The sequence below is a fragment of the Hibiscus syriacus genome, unplaced genomic scaffold (genome assembly GCF_006381635.1).
Source record: "Hibiscus syriacus cultivar Baekdansim isolate YM2019G1 unplaced genomic scaffold, ASM638163v2 tig00005459_pilon, whole genome shotgun sequence".
In the NCBI taxonomy this organism is placed as follows: Eukaryota; Viridiplantae; Streptophyta; class Magnoliopsida; order Malvales; family Malvaceae; genus Hibiscus; species Hibiscus syriacus.
In genome coordinates, this window is record NW_024062058.1 from 1742961 (window position 1) to 1756339 (window position 13379).

Here is a 13379-nt window from a genome sequence, read left to right on the forward strand (position 1 = left end):
TGATGTAAGAAAAATGAAAAAGGAAGAAGTTTTTGAAAGCTTTAAAAACTTGGATGTATTTCGGCTATGGAGAAATAACAAAGAAAGAAGATGAATGAAAGAAAGAAAGAGAAAAGGTAAAAGTTAAAATGAAAGAGAAAAATTAATAATGAAAGATAAAAGAAAAAGTTAAAAATTTGGGAGGGAAAAGGGGTGATAGGACGGTTAAGAGAGAAATTAGTGGGTGGGGGTTGTGCATGTATGGGGAAGGAAAAACTGCCAAAAAGCAATGATGATGATGGGACAAAAACTGTGGAAAGAGAAAAGTAAATGTCAGAAATTAAATTAAATAAAAAGAAACAAATCAAAAGAATATCTCTCCAATTGATGCTTTGTCCTTTCCTCCCTTTGGTAACCGCTCCTTGTACGGTTTGCAGCAATGTGGTCCCTACAAATCAGATCAAAAATTAATTACAAAATAAAATAAAATAAAACTAAAGAAAAAACTTGAATGTTAAATTTTATTTATGCACATACACAAATTCCATGCCGAGGCATCGAATTTTGGTTATCCTCTGGGCACGCTTCAGTATCGTGCAACCGTAACACGTCCTTGTTGTGCGGTGGTGGAATTCCATTGTAGGCTTTCAGACGCTGGCCATTGACCTTGAAGATCTTCCCATTGTCTATTCTTTTGATGTCAACAGCTCTATGGGGATAGACATAATGCACCTCAAATGGCCCTGACCATCGAGATTTTAGCTTCCCAGGAAAGAGTTTAAGTCTGGAGTTGTAAAGCAAGACTTGTTGCCCCACATGAAAATGCCGTGGCATCAGTTTTTGGTCATGCCACTTCTTGGTTTTCTCCTTGTATATCCGAGCATTCTCATATGCTTGTGCTCTAAACTCTTCCATTTCATTAAGTTCTAATAATCTCTGCTCCCCAGCTAGTTGAGCATCGAAATTCAATCGCTTGATAGCCCAATAAGCTTTATATTCAAGCTCAACCGGGAGATGACAAGCTTTCCCATATACTAGCTTGAAGGGTGACATCCCCAAAGGAGTTTTGAATGTTGTTCTGTACGCCCAAAGTGCTTCATCCAACTTTGGCGACCAATCCTTTCGCTTTGGGTTCACCACTTTCTCTAAAATATGCTTGATCTCTCGATTAGATATCTCAGCTTGGCCATTTGTCTGCGGGTGATATGCCGTGGCAATCTTGTGTCGAACTCCATATCTCAGCAATACCTTGGCAATCAACTTGTTATCAAAATAGGTTCCTTCATCACTGATGATAGCATGAGGTACTCCAAACCGAGTGAAAATATACTTGTGCAAAAACTTGAGTACGGTCTTGGAGTCATTTCTTGATGTTACTATTGCTTCCACCCACTTTGACACATAATCCACAGCAAGCAATATATATAATTTTCCTTCAAAAGATGGGAATGGTCCCATGAAGTCGATGCCCCACACATCAAACAGCTCTATCTCCAAAATATTTTGCAGCGGCATCTCATGTCGTCTGGAGATGTTTCCAGTCCGTTGGCATCGATCACATCCTTTGTAAAATGCTTGGGCATCTCTAAACAAAGTTGGCCAGTAAAATCCTGATTGCAGGACCTTAGCAGCAGTCATTGCTCCACCAAAATGGCCTCCACTTGGGGCCGAATGACAATGGTACAAAATATCACTTTGCTCCTCTTCAGGTACACATCGTCTAATGAGCTGATCGTCACAATGTTTGAACAGATATGGCTCATCCCAAAAATAGTGCCTTGCATCGTGCTTGAAATTCTTTTTAGCCTGACTATTCAAATCAAAAGGCACAATTCCACTAACAAAAAAATTAACAATGTCAGCGTACCACGGGATTGCCGCGGCATATAAAATTTTCTCATCAGGAAATTCCTCTTGGATATCTACAGTGTCATGGCATTCAGAATTGTTCTCCAGCCTAGATAAGTTATCAGCAACTTGATTTTCAGTTCCTTTTCTATCTACCACCTCTAAGTCAAATTCTTGCAAAAGTAAGATCCACCTAATAAGTCTAGGCTTGGCATCCTTTTTGTTCACTAAGTATTTTATAGCCGAATGATCAGTGTGAACAATAACTTTAGTGCCTATTAGGTAAGGTCTAAATTTATCAAAAGCAAATGCTACAGCAAGTAATTCTTTCTCAGTGGTGGTGTAGTTCAATTGTGCTTCATTTAAAGTGCGGCTAGAGTAATAAATAACATGAAAAATTTTACCTCGGCGTTGCCCCAAAACAGCTCCTACGGCATAGTCGCTTGCATCACACATCAGCTTAAATGGTGATGTCCAGTCGGGAGGGACTACAATGGGTGCCGAGATCAGTTGTCGTTTCAGCTCAGTAAATGCGCCGAGGCATAATTCGTCAAACACAAAGGGTTGGTTTTGTTGAAGCAATGTGCACAAGGGCTTAGAAATCTTGGAGAAGTCTTTGATAAACCTTCTATAGAATCCAGCATGTCCAAGAAAACTTCTTATTCCCTTGACCGAAGTTGGTGGTGGCAATTTTTCAATCACTTCAATTTTCGCCTTGTCTACCTCAATACCATTGTGTGAAATTTTGTGGCCTAATACAATGCCTTCAGTCACCATGAAGTGACATTTTTCCCAGTTTAAGACCAACTCAGCCTCTTCGCATCTCTTGAGAACTTTTGCTAAATTGCCAAGGCATCGTTCAAAATCATCCCCACAAACAGAAAAATCGTCCATGAAGATCTCCAGAAAATCCTCAACCATATCTGAAAATATAGCTTGCATACAGCGCTGAAACGTTGCCGGGGCATTACAGAGTCCAAAAGGCATCCTCCTAAAGGCAAAAGTGCCATAGGGACAAGTAAATGTAGTATTCTCATGGTCCTCTGGTGCGATGGCAATTTGATTGTACCCTGAGTACCCATCCAAAAAGAAATAGAATGCTTTGCCGGCCAATCGATCCAACATTTGGTCGATAAAAGGTAGAGGAAAGTGGTCATTCTTCGTAGCTTTGTTGAGTTTTCTATAGTCCATACATATCCTCCATCCGGTCACAGTGCGAGTGGGTAATAGCTCATTATCCTCATTCGTAACCACCGTCGTGCCTCCTTTCTTTGGAACGCATTGGACAGGGCTCACCCATGAGCTATTGGAGATAGGGTAGATCACTCCAGCATCAAGCCATTTAAGAATTTCTTTCATCACCACTTGTTTCATAATAGGGTTGAGTCTTCTTTGTGGTTTAATTGAATTACCGTGGCAATCTTCTAGCAGAATCTTGTGCATGCAGATCGTGGGACTAATGCCTTTCAAATCGACCATAGTCCAACCAATTGCTTTCTTATGCTGCATCAAAACACTTAACAAACTTTGCTCTTGGTTAGCAGTAAGGTTAGCGGAAATAATCACCGGTAAAGTCTCATCGCTACCTAAGTAAACATATTTAAGATGCCCTGGCAAAGTCTTAAGCTCTAGATTGGGTGCATGCACTAATGAAGGCTTAGGAGAAATAAATTCATCAAAATCCAGAGGTTCAAAATTCATACATGATCTAACTTGTACTAAGCTAGATTGCTCCTCCAAAATTGGAAAGTCGTTGAACTCCACTAAGCTTTCATCATCCACCCAATATTCATTTTCTGCTAGCTGAATGAAGTTGTTATGGCAAAGATGTTCAGTCTCTTCTTCAATTACTGAGTTCAATTCAAAAATGCCTTGGCATTCTTCAGTGTCATCAACATATTTGAGTGTTCTAAAAATATTAACAGTCACACACTGATCAGCCACTCTCATGGTGAGTTCACCTTTTTCACAGTCTATCAAGATACGTCCAGTGGCTAGGAAAGGTCTTCCCAGAATGATTGGTGCCTTGGCATCAACTTCGCAGTCCAGAATTAAGAAGTCGACTGGAAACACAAACTTGACCACCCTTACTATGACATCCTCGACTCTCCCTTCAGGTTTAACATGGGATTTGTCGGCAAGTTGTAAAATAACTGAGGTGGGTCTTGCATCTCCTACGCCAAGCTTCAAGAATATCGATTTCGGCATTAAGTTGACACTTGAACCAAGATCACATAAAGCCTTTCCAACGAAATTAGCTCCAATTGAACAAGGAATAATGAAGTTGCCCGGATCATTTCTCTTTGGCGGCAACTTACTCAATGAAGAACAAAATTATGTTACCGTGGCAACAGTCTCTACTTTCCTCTTCTTGGTACAGATGTCCTTCAGAAATTTGGCATACATCGGCATCTGTTCAACAGCTTCCAAGAGAGGTATATTGATATGGAGCTGATCAAGAATGTCTACGAACTTCTTGAACTAAACTTCATCATTGTGCTTCTTCAATCTTTGCGGGAAGGGTGGGGGAGGTCTAGCTTCCTTAGCTGTAGAGATAGAATTTTCTTTTGCCTTGGCATCAGAATCTGGTACCTTGGCAGAATCCTCCTCCTTGTCCTTCTTAGAAACTCTATCATCTTGTAATTCAGCTTCAGTAGTGGGATTAGAATCATCTTGTTGTGGCCCACTATCCTTGACTTGTCAATTGATTTGTGTTCCACTCCTAAGAGTTAACACATTGCAGTGCTCTTTTCCAGGCCCTTTAGTGACTTCAATATCACTTGGCAAACGTCCTTGCTGACGCTCTTGCAATGCCGTAGCAATCTGACCAACTTGACCTTCCAAAGCTCTCAGAGACGAGCTATGGCTTTGAAGTAAGGCGCCTTGACTATGAAGTAAAGCTCTTTGATTCTTAATTGAAGTAGAATGGTCTTGCAGAATTGTCTTCGTAGTAGATATGAATTCTTGAATTGTAGCTTCTAAGGAACTTATGCTTGCTGAAGATGAAGCTCATTTGTTAGAATTATGCCATGGTATAGCATTTTGGTAACTTTGAGGCTCATTGTGATTCTGCTGCCTAGTAGGTTGATTAGCATTGTGGGCTCCTTGATTTCCCCATGAAAAATTAGGATGCTGACGCCATCCAGCATTATAAGTGTTTGAGTAAGGATTGTTGCTGCCTCGATTGTAATTGCCTACAAAGTTGATGGACTCATGGTTGGTTGGGCATTCGCTCTCGTGATGATTGCCTTGGCATAACAGACATGCCAGATTAATTGTTTTCACTTCCTTCACATCAGCGGAACATTGTAAGTTCTTCAACATATTAGTAATAGCGGAGAGTTGAGCAGACACCAAATCTTTGGCTTCTAACTCGAATGCTCCAGGTGCTCTCCTCCCACTCCCAAGTCTTGAGGAAGGAAATTGATAATCATTGTTAGCAATTCTGTCCAAGATAGCAAACACCTTCGTAGGTGATTTGTCCAGCAATGTCCCATTTGCCGAGGCATCTAGTAACATCCTCGTGGGTGCATTGACTCCATTATAGAACATGACTACTTGAGTCCAATCATGAAAACCATGATTTGAACACTTTCGAAGCAAACTCTTGTAACGATCCCAACACTCATACATGGATTCGTCGTCGCCCTGGTGAAAAGATGATATTTCATTCCTTAGCTGCGTATTCATATTCGGTGGGTTGTACCTCAATAAAAAACTCTTGCAAAGATCGGCCCATGATTCCATCGAACCGGCTGGTACACCACTCAACCAAGCCCTTGCTCGGTCACGCAATGAATACGGAAAAAGCTTTAATTTCAGAAAATCCTCATCCACTCCTTCTTGGCAGAAAGAATCACAAACTTCCAGAAAATTACGAATGTGCTGCCTGACATCTTCAGTTGGCATACCCCCAAACTGCCCAATGGAATTCAACATGTTGAACATGACTGGTTTCAACTCGAAATGTGCAGCTTGAATTTCGGGTGCCACAATCCCAGGATTCAGATCATCCAGCATCGGATTTAAATGATCTCGAATAACACGAGGCCTGATAGCAGGTTCAGCATTGTTTAATGCCGCGGCATTCTGATTTCCGTCATCTTGATCAATGCCTTGGTTTCCAATCTGATATATATTTCCTTGAGCACGTCTTATTCTTCTAAAGAGTCTTTCAATCTCAGGTTCTATCGGTTCCAAAGGCTCTTCAGAATTTCTTCTAGGCATACACTAAATAAACCTGAAAAATAAAACAAAAATATCAAGTAAACTATACAAAAATAAAAATGCAAAACAAAATAAAATGCTCTGGTAAAACTAAATAACTTCAGGCTGCCAATCCCCGGCAACGGCGCCAAAAACTTGTTGCGTGTTGTGAGTACTATAAAATATACGCAAATAATGTGCAAGTACACACAATCGCTCAAGTAATATAATGATGAGTGAGTATCGTCTCCACAGGGATTGGGTGAAATCACAAAAGTCTAACCAAAGCAATGCAATATTCTATCTAAGTATAGTTAGTCTTGATATATACAAATGTCACGGCAATGGATATGTGTATGCTGGTGGATGCGGATTGATGGTGTGATGGTGTAGCAAATGGAAATGCAGTGGCAATGATGGATGTTTAATGTTGAGTATGGTGAAATGTTGAGGTAATGAGAAATGGTAAAGACAGTAAATAAAGAGATAAATAAAATAAGAAGAAAATAATCCTCACGTGACAAGCTTCCAATGAAATGAATGGTAGGGATTGGTCTAAGGTTTCTAAACTTATTTCTCAAGTATATCTAAGCTATCTTGTCTTTACTTACTCGACAGGGCTTTCCTAAAGTGTTCAAAAGAACCTAACAGAATAGGATGCCAAGGCATCTGCTCTCACTCAACGATGTTGGATAGCCTACCCTATTGATGAAGACACCCTTTTTAGTCGTTGAAATCCTAACCTAGTCTCTTCCGAGATCTAAGGGATTAAGTTATAATATTCCTAGGCCGGTTCAAAGCCCCTTGAAAATACCATAACCCATTGCTTATGAGGATCTTATCTTGCGTTTCTTCCGAATACTTACAAGTATTTTTAGTTTAGGATTCTTCCGAATACCTAACCTTCATCTAAGAGATGGACATTTCCATGCCTCTTACAAGCCTAGATGGTGAAGCAATCATAAGCAAAGCAAATAAAGAACCAAAATAAACTTAAATATACCATTAAAAATAAAGTTCAAACAACCATTCAACCAACCACCACCAAATAAGTTAGTTCATGGTGGGGTTCGAAATATCCAAACACAAAGTCATGAAAATTCGTTCCAACAACCCACAAAATAATATAAAGAAATAGCAGCAAAATGGGAAGTGAGAAGAAGCCTTCGACGTGCCACCGGAGGTCTCCTCTCGGCCACCACGAACCACCTAGCTAGCTACCTCCTTTCGGCGCCTAGCTTGCCACTCCTTGGAGCTTTATCAATGGAGGAATATTCCCAAGGAAGAAGAAAGGAAAAAAAGAAAATAAAAATGTGATTTTTCTGCTCTATACGTGTGATCTTCGTCCTCTCCTCTCTCTCTCCCATGAGGTGTCATATATAATAAATAAAATATCTAGGGGTAATGATGAGTTTGTTGGGTGCAAAATACCCCTCATACCCCTAGAATCACATTTTGTGCATGAACCTTATCCTCCAAGTGGCAGTGGTCCATTGGTAGCTCTGGCAGGCGGTTACAGCAGTCCTCCACGTGCAGGGACAGCTGTCCAGTGCCAGCTGTCCTTATGCAGAAATATCTTTTTGTCTTTTTCTGCGCTAGAAATGCCAAGGCATTTCAATCTGCTTTAGCAACGTGTGATGCCGCGGCATTACTTCTCGAAGAATCCTTTTTCTTGCTATTCCCTGCACACCATAGACAAACTGCACCTTTCCCTCAAACAGCACCATTAAGAAATAAAATAGCACAACCACCACAAATGCAACTATATGCAACTACATGATCCTAAAATGACTAAAATGAGCTTTTAAACAAACAATAACTTAAGTGAAAAAGGCTTTAAAAGTAGCCTTTTTTAGGAAGTTAACATTGAGGCTCACCCCAAGGTTATTTGTATTTATTTATATTGATTGCACTTATTCACAGTAAGTTTGGGGCTTATTTTACTAGCCTGTAATGTAAATATTGAGCATCAAGCATAGCAGATTGGGTGATTAGCAATGGTAGAGGGAGGGAAGAACCTGTCTTCAATGATCATAAGGCTGGCTTGCAGTGCTTATCTCTATATGATTAGGCGGTAAGTCCCCTACCCAATCTCATGTTTTACTACTTTCTTTAATGGTAAGAGATAGATTGTGGGGTTGTAGATCTGCTATGATTCATCAAGTTCAATAATAAGATAATGGGATTCTTTTGTAGTACAGACTTGATTATGTCCAAGGACATGTCGCATTCTTCTTATCAACTACACCTTAAAACTCCAAGGTATCACAAAATGGTAAGGCGGGATAATTCAAGGATACTATGAAACTCTAAAAGCCATTCATTTCCAATGGGGGAAAAATATGTACGGAAATGACAGTCCCACCTATTCTTCCTCCTTTGGGACCCCAATTCATTTACACTCTTCCATGAAAGATGTGGATATATAATTATAAATGTAGGGCTCAAGATCCGGACGTCCATCATTTGGACCGGACCCTCTCAATCAATCGGAGAACGGGTGATTTGTGTTGTGCAATGCTCGAGTATCATGAGTTCATGACCACGAAAAATCAAAACCTGTACAACTTTATCTTAAAATCAAGTATTCCTTTACCCGGAAAAATAAAATAAAGATTATTGTTTTTCTTAATGGATCAAAGATCTTGGTTCAAATAATTATATCTATACAGTATGCACATTATCAATTGATCAATAAAATTAAGAACAAATATTACTTTATAATTACCCCAAACTTTTAAAAACATAACTATTAGAAATCCATGAGTTTGATTTATTTTGACATTATATTTAGGGCGTCTGATATTTGAGCCACACATTTTTAAAGGGATGAAAAGATGGGGACCAAAATGGAGGAGAGTAGCAACAAGAGTTTAGAATCAAGGATTGGGGCCTAAATGGGATACGATGAGTAATAGAGCTGACCCGATGGCACAATAACGCTACTAGCCACGTATAAATTGGGTGATACCAGCACCGCCAATCCATATATACCATTATTACCTACATGCATCGCTGTCCACACGACTGCCTTCTTCAATCATGTTCCGTGTGTGCGCGCCCCCTCCCATTTGTCCTTTCTTCTTATTCAACCAATCTAACTGGACCTTTACTTTTTATTTCTTGTACGAGAATATTCAGTAATCTAAAAGAAAATTGATTTGGAAAAATGGTAAATGTCCAATTTTTTCCTTATATTATTCAAATATATTGTAAAATATGCCTGCTTGACAAATTATTTTATGCGTGGACCATGGTTGTAACAATTGTTGCTACATGAGATGTAACGATAACAAAAGTAAAACACAAATAACATCAGATGTTCACATAGTTCAGTAAAATTATCTACGTTTACAGATTTCATTACAAGACTTAAATATATTTTAAAATATATTTAATCCTCTAATTATACAATGATTATGATATTGAAGATTCTAATAAACAAGCTTTTTTTCAAAAAATAAAAAATAATAAACAAGCTTTTTCATAATCTACTTGTCTTTGAACAAATGAAAATGCCTCATCTCATAGTCATAGACATTATCTATATAAGTATCATAATTAAAAAATAAATTATATCTTAATAGATGTTGCGTCATACTGTCATTATCCATGTAACCCCATCACTTTATCAAGGAGGACAATCATTGACATGAAAGATCAACTTGAGGGAAGACATGGGCTAATTGCCCTCTTCTTCACTTGAGGGAAGCCGCCACGAACTTGATGCTAACGACCCATCAATTGCAAACAATTTACATCATAATGTATTTAGATATGAATATAAAATTTTACGTTTGAAATCGTAAATTTAAAAAATTATATTAAAATTCTAAAGAGTATGAAGGTACAAAATTATATTATCAATAAAAATATTTTTTAAAAAACACTTAATTTATATGTAGATTTGAAATTTTAGACTATACAAATATAAGATTCTATGTTTGAAATTGTGAGTTTAGAAAGTTGTACTAAAGTTTTAAAAGGTGCGAAAGTACATAATTATATCATCAATAAAAGATATTAACAATACTTAAATTATATATAGATTTAAAATTTTGAAAGAATATGACCGTAGTTGTACACTTCTAGATTGATCTCTGAATGTACCTTTCCTATGCCTAGAGGGGATGACTCGCACTAAACCAGGCCCCCTTAAAATTAGAGGCAACATAAGCACATGCATTTGTCTTAAACACTGACTGATTTCAGCTTAACCTCTACCAGTTGACCTCATCGTTATCGTTTTAAGCATATTGATCCCGCATTTAATTTGTGGGTACACATTAATGGTATTTAAAATTGAAATAATATTACTATTTGAGATACACATGAGTTGTGAATAATATTTATTTTATAATAAATAAAATATATTGTTCATTACAGGTAGATCACCCATTCAACTGGAAAACTATGATTTGAGATGGTGTTAGCATGTAGTGTTTATTAGCATTATCTTTCCAGCGGATCATACTTATCGGACAACTAGTTTTGTCAGTGGGCTTTAAACCCATACAAGTAGTGGGCATAACATGCATTTTATTGGACTGTGTAGTTTTTATTTAACTTTGTGCATAAATTCCATATAAACTCCAATACCAATAAATAAATATTTAGTAACTATAAACTATCATTAGTTAAGAATCAATGGAGTTAAATATAAAAAAGATACATTGTGGGTATAGATAATATATGTTTAGAATTTTTTTAAATTATTAACAGTACATACACTCTAAAAAGATATTTGTTACAACGTGGATCAACATTAACCAAAGGTGCCTAGGTTTATCGAAACGAAGAGATTTATTTCGAAGCAAAAGCCAACATGGAGGGAACGAAATGTGGATAAAGAAGAGGTTGAAAACAGAATGATGTCGACGTCGACACATTTCTGTATAGGAAAAAAAACCTAAATTTGACATCATAAAAAGAAAAAACCCCGTTACCACATGAGACTATCATGGAATGAAGATAAAATAAATAAATGTTGACAAAAAAGAATTCAAGATTTGAGGATTATGGAAAACAGTTCGTGCCTTTGTGGGGGGGGCATGAAGTGGCATTCCCCCCTTTCGTTATATTGTTAAATAAATTTGGTTTAATGTATCTTTTGACCCCTGTCCTTGGTTTTGTTATGTAATTTGATCCATGTCATTTTTTGGTGCAATTTAGCCATTGACTTTGGCTTTGAGCTCCAATTCGAGCCTTGAATTTTCGTTGGGTGCAATTCGGCCCCTGACCTTGGCTTTGATATGTAATTTGATATCTAATTCTGGCTTTGATATGCGGATATTAAAAAAACGTAATTGGATGATAACGTTTAAGCATACCATCTGTGAAGGGAATTTTTGTGCAGATAGAAGATGGGAATTTGTCTGATGAGGAGTTTGTAATTTTGGAATCACCGCCTGCTGAAATTAAGTCCCCAATAATGTGAATGATTTGTCTCTGACAACCTATCACCCAAACCGGAGGCAGTAATATGAAAGATTTGTCCCCAACAAAATTTACATTTATAAAGTCTAACTAGACAAATTCATTTACTACTCTTTGTTATTTAAAGCCAGTGTGGCGGCTCATTTGTCTTAACTCTTCTTCCATATCCCAAAAATGGGTCGGGCAAGGGCAACCAGTTGTACATCTTCCATCGACAGCACCCACCACTTTGCCTTCTCAACCACCGCTTCTTCTTCTTCTTCCTCCCAGAGGGACCTTAGCACTGATCTTCGCCTCGGCCGAAGCTTCTCGATATCGCCTCATTCTACAAGGTATTGTAATAGATGTTATTATAATTGATAAGATACCGAACTAATGACGTACGTGTCTGGTCTGTACTATATCAGGGAGGAGCAACCGTTGGAATGGCGGCCGATGAAGGCGGAACAAGAATACGAGTGCAACAGGTCAACGTTCTTTGTCAAGGTTTACATGGAAGGGATTCCTATTGGGAGAAAACTAGACGTGTTGGGTCATGAGAGTTACTATGATCTAATAACAACTCTGCAGCACATGTTCCATACAAACATTATCTGTAAGTGTGCGTCTATTGAAAATTCAATCTTTGTGAACAAAAATGTTGAGGAATGGGGAGTTTTGTGTATGAACGTAGGGGCTGAGGCAGAGGTGGATGGAGATAAGTACGAGAAATATCATGTGTTGACGTATGAAGACAAGGAAGGGGATTGGATGATGGTTGGTGATGTTCCTTGGGAGTAAGTAAACCAAGTTTTCAATTTCTCGATTTCAGCAGAGCTTAAATCTCATGTTAATCTCGTGTAGGATATTCTTGTCAGCTGTGAGGAGATTGAAGATCACCAAGTGCTCCCCTCTTGCTGTGGAGTGAAATTAAAATGGTTGACGTATAAGCTTAGGGTTTTGAATGTACATCTCCGTTTCTAGTCGAGTCGACTTTATAAATTTCAACACTAGTCGATTCGAGTTTAATTTTCGAGTTTCTGTTTAAATTTAATTGTAAATATTTATAATACTATTATATTATTTGATTCCAATTTAAATGGTTTTTTATAACCATATAATATATATATATATATATATATATATAAATTCGAGATACTCGACTCAAACTTGAAAATATCCACCAATTGCTAAAAATTTCAAATTATTCGAGTTATCCGAGTTGTTTTACAACTCGGTTTGAATTTAAAAAAAATTCGAGTCTAGTCGAGTTTATGAAATTACAACTCAAAATCAATCTGAGTCGAGTAAAAAATCGATTTTTCGAATCGAGTTGTTTTCACCCACCTATATGTATGGTTTACTCTTTCTTATATTTTGGTTTGAAATAATTTAACTTGTATATAATCCAGTGTTAATTCTAAAGTGTTGGACTATATTACTATAATACTTGTAATCATGATTGTGATTCCAAACTAGTTGAAAATGGGCCATAGTTCTGCTTGAAGCGGTTGTAATATTCCAATCGTTTTGTTGAAGCCTAACATTATTCTTAAGCTATTTTTAATATGTTTTGGAACGCTCAACTTTATTCCTCATTTCACCTGTACGTCTAGTTTCAATAAAGAATTTTCTAATATTATGCATTTTTAAGTGCTTTAGAGAACATTTCATAATCTTGCTCCCTCCATTTCCAAAAAGAATTTTTTTATATAAATCAGTATTCGAGAATATATATATATATATATATAATTAAAAAAAAATTAGCTGACCCTTATTCACATATGTAATGTGGTAAGGGAGATGTAGGATAGTAGGCTGCTCTCAACACCAGGTTGAGAGCAGCTTCCGTGGGAGACCTCCAAATTATGAATTGTCCTCCTTGAGACTCGATCCCACGATCACAAGGTTAAGAGCCTTGTGCTCTACCA

At 37.6% G+C, this 13379-nt stretch overlaps 1 protein-coding gene across 1 annotated transcript; it reads left to right on the plus strand.

Moving 5' to 3' along the window:
* The first annotated feature begins 11586 nt into the window (after positions 1-11586).
* On the plus strand, positions 11587-12395 carry LOC120199396 (auxin-responsive protein IAA30-like). The gene is made up of 4 exons (XM_039200492.1): positions 11587-11801; positions 11877-12064; positions 12143-12245; positions 12313-12395. The coding sequence occupies exons 1-4, from the start codon at positions 11644-11646 to the stop codon at positions 12374-12376; spliced, it is 513 nt and encodes a 170-aa protein (XP_039056423.1). The 5' UTR covers positions 11587-11643; the 3' UTR covers positions 12377-12395.
* The last annotated feature ends 984 nt before the right edge of the window (positions 12396-13379 follow it).